This window comes from Rhinolophus sinicus, linkage group LG13, assembly GCF_036562045.2.
Source record: "Rhinolophus sinicus isolate RSC01 linkage group LG13, ASM3656204v1, whole genome shotgun sequence".
In the NCBI taxonomy this organism is placed as follows: Eukaryota; Metazoa; Chordata; class Mammalia; order Chiroptera; family Rhinolophidae; genus Rhinolophus; species Rhinolophus sinicus.
In genome coordinates, this window is record NC_133762.1 from 37,577,051 (window position 1) to 37,590,899 (window position 13,849).

A 13,849-nucleotide genomic window follows, 5' to 3' on the forward strand; every position below is an offset into this window, starting at 1 on the left:
TCACAAGGTCACGGTGAGGATCCAAAAGACAATACAATACACACACTCAGCCCTGTGGCTGGCACACGGTAAACAGGCCACTAATCAATGGTGGTGGACATTATCATACAATTACACAAACTCTGTCTCTAGGGTCAGTTTTTAAAATTTAAACCAATATATAAGAATATATATATAACCGAGAATCAAAACTTCTGGTACTGGATACAAATTATAACCGTCTAGTTCAAGAGTGGACGGTGTGTCTCACTGCCTAGCACTTGAGAAGAAAGGTGGATTGGGTCACTCCAGCTGCCCCAGCCCGAGTCCCCAGCGCTAACAGAGCTCTGACCTCCGTTGACTCTTCCTGCTCATTTATGACGAGAAAGGCATCCTCTGCGGCCTGCCGTTTGACGTCCGCTATGGTTTGCTCCATCCGGGCTCTCTCTGTTGCAATCACTTCAAAGGCTTTTTGCTCTGCTTCAGCAACGGCTTTCTGTACTTCTGACATGGCCTGAATTTTCACCTTATTCACAGCTTCTTCTAGAAGAAAGTGACAGTAAAATCAACTGGCCGAGAAATCTTTTCCCGCCTACCCCACATCATTTCTAAGGGACAGAGCTCAAACAAGATGACTCTTCTAAAAACAAAGATCAACATATGACATATGCGCTCATTTTTATTGTTGTACTCAGTGGTCCGTCCATTCATGCAATCATTTGTTGGGTATGTGGGTGGATGTGGGCACTGGGCTAGGGACCAGGGACACCCAGGTGGCTAAGACATAGTCCATGTTCCCATAACTGCTATCAAGTACAAAAGGTGGCTTATGTGCCATGACATATGTCAGTATCAGAGATCGCGTCAAAGGGAAAAGTGGTCAGGCCTACAAGTGGCAAAAGAGGATCAAGAAAACGTGCCTTGGTTGAGATGGCAGGTGGAAACCAACTTTTGCAAAGTCTTGCATCCCATGCTAAGGAATTTGGCACCTTTTCTAAAGAAAATGTGAACCTAAAGGTTTCTTTGCAAGGAGAGACTGAAGACAGAGATACCAACTGAGAGGCTGGGACAATAATTCAGGTGATGAAGAGACTCTGAATTTAGGTGAGAGCAAGTGGCCCAGAGGAGGGGATGAAGCAGAATGAGACTGGTAGCATTTAAGGGTCTGGAGGTGCGGGTAAAGGTGAAGAATGGCAGTTATACAAATTAAACGGATAATAAGCAAAATGCTGGTGTGGAGGCAAGTGAGAAGGTTGAGGTTCATCTGGTGCATCCAGGGAAGGATGAGCTGAAGATACAGATCTGGGCAGGTTGCCAGGAGCCCTGGGCTTCCAAAGTCCTAGTCATCATTACCCCACTTGGTTTCTGGTCACTTCCTCCCATCAACACCACCCTGCTTGGTTTCCGTAGGATGGATACTCCAAATGACACATTCTGTGCATTTGAGCGTGAGCCGTAAGTCCCAAAGTGAATGACCTCCTGAGACCTGTACAAGACTGGACGACACAGAAGCCTAAGGAAACTCTCTTACTGCTTGGCTTTTGCACATGGCCTAGGCTCAAAGGCGGTCTAAATATAAACAGAGTGTTCTGGGCTGCCACTCTTTTATTGCTCCAGTATTAAGAAAGTTTTCACCTTAAAGGCCAAGCAAGGATGATGCTGAGTTGACTTGACACTGAACTCCACACTTCCTTTACTCTTGGTGTCCACAGGTTCACTGTGGCCCAGCACAGCTACCCTTCCCATCCTCTTATTAGTTACCAGGTAGGTGTTAAGTGTATCTTATTGAGCCAACATAATAAAGCCCTGAAGAACATTTATCCTCTCAGTTTAAGGATCAATCAATAAGAATCATAGTTTGGATAATTAACTTTGCTGAAGGTCATCTAAGGTCACAGATGGCACTACAGCAGAACAAGGACTCAGATTTAGCTGGCCCAGTGCCAAAGTCGGGCTCTTAAGCACAGTTAACCAAAGGTACATCCCAAATAGAAAATTACTAGTTATCATGGTAATCTTTCTCTCTCACTTAACAATTGCTATCTTAATTTCCCACAATTCTACTCCACTTTTTGATAATGTAATATAATGTACATCTCCCTATGTCCAATTGCAAAGGTTTTTCCAAGGTGCTATGTCAATTTTCAAATTATTTTTAATGGTAAAATAATATTTTATTGTGGTGTCACACTGTAAATTCACATAACCATTCACAGATATCTGGGCATGTCCCAGGTTGCCTCCCCCTTGCCCCAAGAATATTCTAGAAACAGTGTCTTTATACACACTGTTGCTTCTTAGCAATTTATGTGTGTTAAGTCCAGATCATTCGATATTGAAAGGATCCAAAAGCATGAACAAATGAAGAATGACTTCAAAAATTTGCATATACTCATGGTTGGTAGCACCTAATAATTTCATGTATAAACCTCTGATGATTTAGTGTCATTAATAGGGTTCTATAAAAATGTGTCAATAACTGGGCGTTAAGGCTTTGGGGATTAACTGATCAGGGTTGCTTTATCTTGTACTTTCCTGACTGCCAGTAAGAATAAACATTTTGCAATATGTTTATTTGTATTTCTTGTAACTTGTCTGTTCATATCTTTTATCCATTTGTTTATCATGGTCTTAATGCTCTCACAAGCTTTTATGAATGATAGGTATTTTTTATAAAACTAGGTAAGAAAACCAAAAACTGTATTGGGCTAAAAAAAAAATGTTACTGGGAAAGGGAGGCAAGAAGAAAAGGTGGTTAGCACTTGGATAAGGGAAATATTAAGGATGTGAGGTTAGTTTAATCCCCTATCTTACTACAACAGGCAGTTTCACCCTCCTTTATTCTTGTAGAAATTGAGGCCTACCAAGAACAGTCCTGACAAAGCTAGGCACAGTGAAGGTGAAAGGAACAACAGAGGGTAATGCCAAGAGCAGAATGAATGCAATGTGGGAGCATGTGAAAACTGTCGATTCTAGTAAAAAGGCAGAAAATGAATTAAGCTATATGCCCCCAAAGAGAGCATATAACTAGGAAAGAAAGAATTGGTTACTCAATGCCTCAGTGTGACCCAGTAGAGAGGTTGAAAAGGGACCTGGCTGGACTGTAAGGAGTCATTCCAAATTCTTCACCCGCAAAGTCACACGAGAGGCGACGTAGATGTGAGGGAAAGCTGGAGGGGGAGACAGGAGCCTAGAACTCTATGAGGAGGACGTGAGGACAAAACCACCTTCCTCACAAATACGTGCTCCATGCTGGCACAAATTAGTGAGTACATGCAACCCACAGACAGACATACCAGTTTTTTTCCAAAACTCCACAGGTACATATCCTGTTGCTGGCCTACTGTTGAATTCCCGCTGAGAATCTACAAAAGGATAAGTAGCACAAGGTCAGAAGCTACCCGTGGTCGGCATGGTTTATTTTTATGAAAAATTCATCAGACCTGTCATTCACCACTTAGGAAGACTCAAACATCTATGTTCATTTGGTGCAAATAACAAACAACCCAAAAAACTCTACAGGATAAAATCACATTATAAAATAGTACATTTAATTTTTACTTTTAAAACACACACACACCCCCTCAAATATTAACAGTATTTCAAAGTAGTAAGATTAAAGGTTACCCTCACTGTTTTCTTCTTACTTATCTATATGTCCTTATTTTTGTCCCTATAAACATATATATATTTGAAGGTACTCCCTAAAATATAAATATAACTATAGATACTTATGTGTTATATGTGTGTGTTCGTATCCAATTTAACTGTCCCCATCACGCACAGGGCACTGACAACTGCTTTGTAGATATGTCAAGAGAATATGGCTTTTGTTTCTTGGCAATTTTGAATATTTATATGTGATTTAAGGAGGTTTCCTTTACATTTCTTAAAATGCTTACAAACAAACAATCAAACAAGCAAGTAGTAAAGAAAATACTCTGACCTGGAACCGTGCATTTCAAATGTACCCCAAAGAGGCATCCCAGGGAGTTGCTGGGACAGGCACATGGGTGTAGGGTGATTTATCTTATATGCTTATTGTGGTTATAAAATACAACATTTTAAAAGAAATGGTTTCATTGCTTTAAAAAGTGTGAAAGCTATAATAATTAAGATAATTTGAGGGTTTTTAAAATGAGTCTGTGCCAGCAGACTCCTTCATTTCCTTATGCTTTCTTGAGGCCAATCTGAAAAAGTAGATTTTTATGCTCTGAACACTCACCAACCCACAGTGCAGAGAAATCAGGGGAACAGCCAGTGTGGCAGGGGAGGCCAGCCTGGCATGAAACATTTGCCAGAGAAGCTTTATAAAACGGTTAGTCCGCATAAGAATGCTACAAACTGGCCTTGGGTAGCGAGGGAAACACCCCCATTCCAAGAGCTATTGCACAAAGAACCTACTTCTATACCCTCCTAAAGCTATTGGGGATAATGAGTTCTTTTTTAATTCTGTAAAATATACATAAAATTTACCATTTTAAAGTGTATAATTAATTCATTCACAATATTGTGCAACCACCATCACCATCTAGTTCCTGAACATCATCACCCCAAAAGGGAACCCCATACATTTAATGTTTTGATAGTATTAATCCTTTTTGTGACACTGGGCTCTCTAAGAAATGTTACCATCACTGCCAATAAAAAGAAAGTTGAAGGACTCTCTTCACCATGGAGAGGTTCCTGAGTCACGTGGCCATCCGCAAACACCTCGAAACTCAAGTAGGAGACTTGGAACAGAAGAAGCCAAGCAAAACAAGCTAAGGAGAAGGCAGTGGATCAAGTTTAACCGAGTCTTAAATAAGGGAAAGGGCTTTGAGTGTGCAGATAAGCCGTCACTGATGTTAAATGACAAAAGAAACACTTGTTTACTTGTGGGGATGTAGGGAAGTCTTGATCAACCAAGGCAAGCCATTCCACTCCAGTCATTAATAGACCCTTGGTCATATCCTGTGTGGAGCTGCCCAGTCCTCAGCATTTATTTTTCTGACAGATGTAAACGGTGAGATGCATCTGACCCTAAACTTCTCAGCTTACTCAGGAAATGCCTGGAAGCTGGGAAATTTTCCTATTTTCATTAGTCAGAGTCACTGTTTTTATATCCCTTGCCCAGAAGAAGACAGAAGTCAGGATTTTCAGTTGGTTCACTAAGAAAACGAGTTTCAGAGGCTACCGTAATCAAAGGCCAGATAGATAATGTGAATAAATGGTCAGATATGGGGGAATAATGGTACTGTGGTTATGTTAGAGAATGTTCTAGTTCTTAGGAAAAAACAGAACAATGCATTTTAGGATAAGTATCATGACAGAGATAGAAGTCTTCAGTGCAGGATGATGAGCTAGTCGATTCTTTATGTTTCTTTATATGTATATGTATTTTCTATAACGCGCCCTGTAGTTTTAATGAAAAATGATACTTACCTCACGAGGTTGCTATGAGAATTAAATGATAATGTATATAAAGGAATGGTTCTTGACTCTGGGAGTCCAGGTTCCATTCAGACCAATTAAATCAGAAACTGGAGGTGGGGCCAGGACATCAGGATTTTTCCTAAAGTCCCCAGGTGGGTTCTAATGGGCACCCAGTGTTAACAGCAGAAGTAAAGTGCCTGGCTTAGAACCCAGTGCTCACGTTTAAGATCTTCCAAACCACACGAGGAGGATCACTTCTCTGTAGGTCATATGGATTTCCTATTGTAACAACGGTAAAGTCCCTTTTTAAAAACTGATTCTTGCTCCAGCTTGATCCTTCAGTTGCAGGCCTTATCAATTAAACTAGCCAATTCAGTAGGAAAGAATTTCTTTCTTTTTTTAAAAAAATTTTACTGGGGAATATTGGGAAGCAGTGTGTTTCTCCAGGGCCCATCAGCTCCAAGTCGTTGTCCTTCAACCTAGTTGTGGAGGGCGCAGCTCAGCTCCAAGTCCAGTCGCCGTCTTCAATCTTTAGTTGCAGGGGCGCAGCCCACCATCCCATGTGGGAATTGAACCGGCAACCTTGCTGTTGAGAGCTCCTGCTCTAACCAACTGAGCCATCCGACCGCCCCCAAGAATTTCATTCTTTTAACCCCCACCCCCATCACGCTACAGATACATTCATAATTCCTCCCCCTTCCATTCCCCCAAATAGACATATACTCAAACTGTTACATCAATAGTCATCATTTACAGTACAGCTGAGTCATGTGGTTCATTCAGTCCATGAATCTTTTTATCTTTCAGAAAAAGTTTTTTCTTCCAGTTAATTGCCTTGTTTATTCATGTGCTAAATTTCTTATGTAATTATTTCTAATTCAATCTCAAATTCTCTTCTTATTGTGTAAATATTTCACAAATTTCATTTTCTTGAAGAAATCTCCAGCAAGCTTCTGGGCTAGTCCAGTCTGAACTGGCTGCTTTCTAGCCTTGCAGTACCACTGTTATTTAGGACAACCCCCCACCCCATCCCGAGGGATTCCCTTGCATTCTCTTTCTTGCGTTGATTCCTGTTTCATCAATTCCATCTCTTCCACCTTCTGGTTTACTTCCTTGTATTGGGGTATATCCTACACCACAATAAAGGGTAGATGGGAGGTGCATTTTTCGAAAAACTGCAGGTTGTTAATCTAACAATTGTTTTGGTTGAGTATACAATTCTAAGTTAAAGTAACTTTGCTTCAGATTTGTCTTCTAACTTTCAATGACGCTCACTGGTAAGTCTGTTTCTTCCACTGTGTTGTTCACTTGCTAGGACTGCTTCAGCCTAGAATACTGTCTTTCAGTTCTGGGTAATTTTTTTTGAAATATTTCAGTAACTGTTCTCTTTTCTTTTTGTTCTGTTCACTACTTCTCAAACACATTTGATTTGGATATGAGTTTGATGGGTCCTCTAATTTTTACACCTTTTTCTCTCTAACTTGCCTGATTATTTGACTCATTAAACATACTCAGATTCTTTGATCCTCGAATCAAAACCTCCAAGGAAAGGCCTGGAATATATATCTGTAATAAACACCTAGGTTACCTCTCATTCTCAGGAAAACTGGGGAAAACTGACAGCTGAGTTAGTTTCTTTCCTTTTCTCTTTAAGCTTTAATTGCCAAAACATTAGATGGCTAATAAGTTCATAAAAACATTAATGTACAAGTTAATGAAATATTATAAACTGAACACCCACAAGCTTCCAGATCAAGAAAGAAATCACTGCCAGCAACCCCAAATCCAAGCGGTGAGAAGTGGTAAACCACAGCATTGTTTACACGATGCTAACCAGGCTTGTAATCCTGTCCTTAGGAAAACTGATGAAGACGATGAGACCTCACTCTGCATAATCTACATTCTCCTGAATTCGATAATACTCATTTTTTTCTGTTTTTCCTTATGTTTTCCACACTTATTTATGCATCCTTAAATAGAATACCAAAATACATCCCTTGTTGTCTGAACAAAATCTGTTCCTGAAAACACTGTGAATCACAAATTTGATAGAAGAAAATTATATTTTAAATGGGAAAGTAATAATATCATGGAGTCTCTAGTCAATTTACCTCCAAGTCACCAAAGCACTTAAATACTAAATACTTGAAATAACAATCCACCAGGCGTTTAAACCACAAATTATCCAATTATTTAAGTCATTGGTGAGTATGTTTGTGTGCTATGCCCCGAAATACTGTCCAGTCTGCAAACTGTTTTTGGTCCATGAAGAGGTATGGAACTTACGCCAGAATGCAAAACAACTACGTATGTGTCTAAGCTTATTTTATGGTCTCTTCTCAAAGATAGATCTTCTCACAGTGACCTATCCTGGGATAGGCTCCTCAGATCATCACAGACCAGTAACAAGGAGTCTGTGCAGTGGTTTTGGTTCACACTTTAAATAGCATGCTCATTTAGGATATGAATTTTGTTTTCCTTCTACACTGCAACAAACATATACTACAAGAGAAATAAACAGTAACATAAAAATATTAAACATACATAATATGCATAAATAGATACTAAAAGATACTTGTTCAAATCAGGTTGATATCATTGAGAATCCAGAGAGAAGGAAATACTGGGATCTGTGAAGAGCTAAACTGACAGTGAGAAGAGCATCCCAATTGTCCTCATTTTGGAGAGGGAGGGAGGTGCTGGTAATTATTATGACAGAGTAACGGACTTTCCCAGGCAAACTGGAACATACAGTCAGTCACCCTAGCTAAACCTTCAAACAAAGGGTGAAAAAGATGAGTAGATGTTAATGCAAAGTAATGTTTTGATGACACCAGGAGGACCCGCAATCCTGGTGGGAGAAGAGCTGACTCTTGGCTACAGCTCACTGCGTTCTATGCACACACGCAGCCTCATCCATGGGTGGTTTGTGATTTGGATGGTGAACTTTGGGTAACTTTCTACAAGTCGTTATAGGCATTCTTTGATGTCTTGCTGCACTAGACATCCCATACAGTGTTGCTACTCTATGGCTGGCTCAAGAGTCACCTCTGTGGGGGGGGCAGGGGAGTGGGGTCCCAATGTCTTTGCCTCAAATTTTGTTTTATAAGCTTTTTGAGACTAACAGCTGTCTTCTGTGGAACATGCTAGTCTGTCATAAGAGGAGATTCATCCTCCCTGCTGAGAGTCAGGAGCTTGAATTGGGTGGGTGGGGAAAGAGCCTGATCACAGACGGCCCCTCACTTAGCCATGTCTTTGCACAAGGCACCTTTTTAGTTACCAGGTGAATGTGATGGAATATTTGGGGGCAATAGATGTGGTGTTCTGGAAGTACCCTGGATTGAGAGAACAGTAGTTCATATCTCTGCTGCTTCAGGCTGGGAAAAAGGCAAGATGGAACAACTCAGGTTGGTATAGTAAAACTTTTTGTAGAAGGTCTTCAGGTGGAAGTTGATAAATGGTACTCGATGGGGAATAGGAAAAAGAGGAGGGAAGGTGAGGTGAACGCTTTCAGAACTACTGTGAGGAATAAATGTGATCTACAGGAGAGGACCTAGGACTTTCAGCCAGGCTGAATGTAAGACCAAAACCTTTTTGATCATCACCGAGCACATACACAGAGAATTAAAAACAGAACAAAATCACAAGAATTTTCATTCTCTAAGAGGGAAGACAATATTTCTTGAACATGCCAGGTACTGAGTCCTTGACATATTTTATCACTCTTCGTAGAAATCACCTGGGTCTTTCTAACTCCACAATCTGTCACCATCTTCCTTTAAAATAAAATATAAAAAGCCTGCTTTGCTGTCTTACCATTGCTGAGAGAGTCTGCACTCCCAGGACTGTGCTGCCTGGAGACCAACTCGCCCCCTGTTTTCCTCATCTCTGTGTTTTCGTTATATCGTCGTTTCCAGTAGTTGAGTTCTTCACGATCAGATTCCTGACAGCGCCGCAGAACTGCCATGGAGCGCCTTGTTTTTTCTACCATTTCCATAATGCAGTTCAGGGCCTGAGCCAGAGGGGAAGTCAGGCAGAGAGATGAGGTGAGGACATTCAAACAACCAACATTGCAAATCAAGGATAGGTAAACAAAAGATTAAAAAAATGAAGGTTTAAGTATCTTACAGATTTAGCAATATCAACTTTACATTTTAAAGCCTTTCTTACTGCTTCTTTTAAAACACACACACACAAAATTTATTTTTGTTTGGGTTTCAAAAGAACACTTTGGATTGTTCAAGGTTGAAGGAGGCAGAGTCTCATTATAATACAGATAGGTCAATATAATATAGGTCCTTTATAGAACATGGTGAAACCACATTAAATATATGACTAAACCCATAAGGCATCTGATAAAGCTGGAGATTTAATTAGAATGTAATCAGAGAAATACCATTCAGAGACAATATCACTCAAAATGGAAAAGCTACTGTATGTATACAACATAGTGATTTGACATTTATATACCTTACAAAGTGATAACCACGAGAAGTCTAGAAACCATCTGCCACCATCCGAAGTTACTGCGATATTGACCGTATTCCCTATGCTGCACATTGCATCCCTATGACTTATTTATGCTATAACTACAACTGTGTACCTCTTAATCCCTTTCACCTTTTTTGACCATCTCCCCACTGCTCAACCCTCTGGCAACTATCAATTTGTTCTCCGTATCTGTGTGACTTGACATTTATATACCTTACAGAGGGATCACCATGATAAATCTAGTAACCATTTGACACTGTTCAAGGTTATCACAATATTACTGAATATATTCCCTATGCTGTACATTAAATTCCCATGACACATATTTTATAACTGGAAGTTTGTACTTCTTAATCCCCTTCACCTTTTTCACCCACCGCAACCCCCATCCCTGCTGGGAACAATCGGTTTGTTCGTGTATCTATGAGTCTGTTCCTGTTTTGTATTGTTTGTGCGTTTGTTTTGTTTTTGTAGATTCCACATGAGTGAAATCATATGGTATTTGTCTTTGTCTCACTTACTTCACTTAGCATAATACCCTCTAGGCCCATCCGTGTTGCTGCAAATGGCAAGCCTGCACTCTATTTTGTGGCTGAGTGTTAAAAAATTTAAAAAATAAAGGAATGGAATTCTTTTTTTAAGATATAAAAATTAAGGTTAAAAATGGTAAAGCAACTTACCCATCACACAAAGGTAGGAAGTGGCCAAGCTGGGACCTAAACTCACAAACCTGTGTTTTGAACCATTATACTACACGGCTTTACTTGGTTATCCTGAAATGGTCACCCCACCACAAAGATTTGCGAGTTCCTCTCAGCTCTCTAGCTGGGGGAGTAGTAGATAAATCAGCTTTTATCGCAAAGACATTGTTTCCCTGGTTACGTTCACTTTCAGCACACACACTCTATTACTACTGGTAAATAATATTAAGAATTAAAAGTAATAAATAGTTAAGAAAATTATACACTGTACGATTCTTACATGATCAAGATGTTTCCATTCATCAGCCCATTCCCTTTCTGTCAAACGGTGGTCTACCAACTCATCTTGATAACCTCCATTTAGACCTATTAGAAATGAAGGGGTTAAATGTGAAGACAGAGGGAAGATTACAGTAAACAAAACTCTATCAAGTAAACACACACACATTCACACCAGCTATGTGCACACTACTAAGGCAATGGTTCACACTGGAGTGTGGGACCCACAAAATGACGTAAAACCACCACCACCACCAAATCACTATTGAGATTACATAAAACATTCCTACAAATCAATTATGAAAGAAAATAGCCCCAAAGAAGAACAGGCTTACGTCACTTACTAAGATTGTGGTGTCTATCACGAACTTCTCGATGTTCTAGCATCTTGTTGGGCTCACGATACAGGTGGGAGGTTGCAATATCTTCTAAGGTGTAATGCTGAAGAGGCGGAGGTGTAGGATGGAACTGGCCCCCAGGATTCATGAGGGGCACATTGAGGGCGGGGCTGTGCCGGGGAGCAGGGCTGATTGTACACACTCTCTTGGCAGGAGGTTCAGGAGGAATTGTGTCTCTTTCAAAGCTGCTCTCTTCCCTCCTGTAGAAGAACGGGAAGTACATATCTGAGCCCAACAGGTGTTCTGCAAACATGTCCTTGAGTGCCTACTTTGTGCTATGCATTGTGCTGTGCACTTTCACACCCAGAAGACGATAAAGAAAGGCTTGACATGAGGCACGAACTGAAATGTCTTCAAGGGCCAGGAAGATAACGGAAATTGCTGACTTATTCCAGGATGAAAAGAGAGGTCAAATTCATCCATTATCAGGCAGAAACATCTAAACCTCATGAAGCAAAGGAGAGGCTAAGGAGAAGATGGAATTTTCTTTTATCATATGAATATGGAGGAAATGGGTTTAACTGTGTTTAAGAATGTTTTCAGGTCAAATTTTCTACTGTGGGGGGTCAATTGTTGGAGACAATTCTCCACATGGGGGAAAAAACACACTCAATAATTAATATAAATTGGTAGGGTTTTTAGTCATTTAGCTTCAATTGTAACAGATTTTCCACTGTTGTTAAAATATTGCTTCCTTGACAAACCATAGAATATTGTGGTAGACACTGATACTGAAATTTCCAGAATAATATCACTTCAATCTTCAAAGTAATGGTGATTCATTAACAAGTATTAATAATTAATTGTTGTACTTTTTCAAGACTTCGCACATCAGGAAAAATGCCTCAGACAGATTGTGTTTCTTAGGGATCTGGAGCAGTGGACCCATAGAATGCTCTAGAGCAGTGTTTCTCACCAGCAGTATATTCAAATAGTCATTTGAAGAGTTTCTGAAAAATACTCATGTCTGAGAGTGACACCTATAGATTTAAGAAACATTCTGCTGTTTCATGTTGGGACAAAGCAAATCTAACCTTAGAAATTCTGAGTCCATACCCATATAGAACCACAGTAATCAAATTCTCTTTCTTTCACAAGCAAAGGGAATGCTCAGAGTGGTTCCAGAAAAACAACGACAACCGAGCTCTTCTCTGCTCACCTCTCCGGACTGGGCCTCTTTCCGTTTCCATGCACTTCCATGAGCAGCTCAGAAGAGTCTGCAGGTGACGCGATACTTGTGTTGAGCAGGAGGTGTTCGTGCTGAGCCAGGTACTGGGAGGGGGTCTGCTTGGCGGCCCGAGCGCAGTGCAGCAGTTCTCGCTGCAGCAGGGGCAGGTTGGCCTTGAAAAGAAGAGGCAGGGGCTGGAAGACAGCTGTCCAGGTGTCAGCCCCACACCCCAGGGCTCAGCACCTCGAAAGAAGACACAAGACCAAACCCTTCTCTCCTTGCCTGTCTGATTGTCATATGCCTCTGTGAGTAAAGTAACATGAGTTTGAATGATTGGCTGACTTGTCTCTTGCCCTTGCAAGATGTAAATGCCCTTAAGGAAGAGACTGTGCTTTATTTACCTTTGTGGCCTAATACAGTCAAGTAAAGATCAATAAATGTTGAACACAGTCATTGTAAAAGGTATACATTTTTGAAGATTGTGGTCAGCCAGAGAATTAGTGGTGCCCACATGGGAGTAGGAGGAATTCATTCTTTCCTCTGTCATTACGAGGCCTGGCTTCGCGCTTCTGATTCCCAACCCGTTTTTGATATCACTACTCAACCTTCCCTTCATATTCTCTGAGAACTGCCATGGAATTCTGGAAATGGTGAGTATTCTGGTTTTGTTGGAACATGAGGTATTAAAAGTATTGGGAGTGATTGGAATGAAGCCTTAGGCTAGGCTTTGAGGGCACACAGGTAACCCACGGGCAGAATCTATTTCTTAGTGTGGCATCCTCATTGGGCATGTTTCCTTATTCTGTAAAAGGATAATCACATACTGATTCTTTTTCCTTCTCAAACGGAGAAAACTTTTAGTATGGACATATCATATTAAAAAACCCTATTCTCTTTAAACTGAACTCTGCTTCACATATAAATATGCTTTTCCCGTATTCCTTTTATTAAAAAAATAAAGAATTATATTTTTCTCTCCAAATTAAAAACAATTCAGACCAAACCCATAAGAGAAGTCTTTATTCCAAGGGAAACAGATGAGCAAGGGAAAGGAAAGTTTTAATACATGCAAGTAGTCATCCCTTTACCAGGGGTTAATTTAGTAGGCACCATAATTAGTGACTGTTTTAAAGTAGAAATAAATTGACAAAAACCCAAATGCTAGCCAACAAGCTGCCATAACAACCTACACCTCATGCTGTTTTCCAAAATAACAGAGTTAAGAATAGGGAATTTGCCAATACAAAACACTTTTTAAGTTTCTTCTATAACCTCAATCTCAGAGCAATTGTAAAAACTTAATTGAAAAAATACCATGTCAGATCTTTACATCTATAACATGTGTGTACCCTTTAATAAATTTGAAGAAAAAAAAAAAAAGCTTAATTTTTTCCTATTAACACAGATTTCATAAATCC

At 40.1% G+C, this 13,849-nt stretch overlaps 1 protein-coding gene across 3 annotated transcripts in view; it reads right to left on the minus strand.

Annotated features, from left to right (window-relative positions):
- The window catches only part of CBFA2T2 (CBFA2/RUNX1 partner transcriptional co-repressor 2), a 130,591-nt gene that overhangs the window by 8,493 nt on the left and 108,249 nt on the right, over positions 1-13,849 (minus strand). For 2 of the 3 annotated variants that reach the window (XM_019733980.2, XM_074317917.1), the window contains exons 5-10: positions 12,423-12,604; positions 11,210-11,463; positions 10,867-10,952; positions 9,211-9,406; positions 3,276-3,344; positions 332-522 (exon numbers count right to left, since the gene is read on the minus strand). In XM_019733980.2, the coding sequence (XP_019589539.1) occupies positions 332-522; positions 3,276-3,344; positions 9,211-9,406; positions 10,867-10,952; positions 11,210-11,463; positions 12,423-12,604 (978 nt within the window). The remainder of the gene's footprint in view (positions 1-331; positions 523-3,275; positions 3,345-9,210; positions 9,407-10,866; positions 10,953-11,209; positions 11,464-12,422; positions 12,605-13,849) is intronic. The other variant, XM_019733990.2, reaches the window with a different exon arrangement.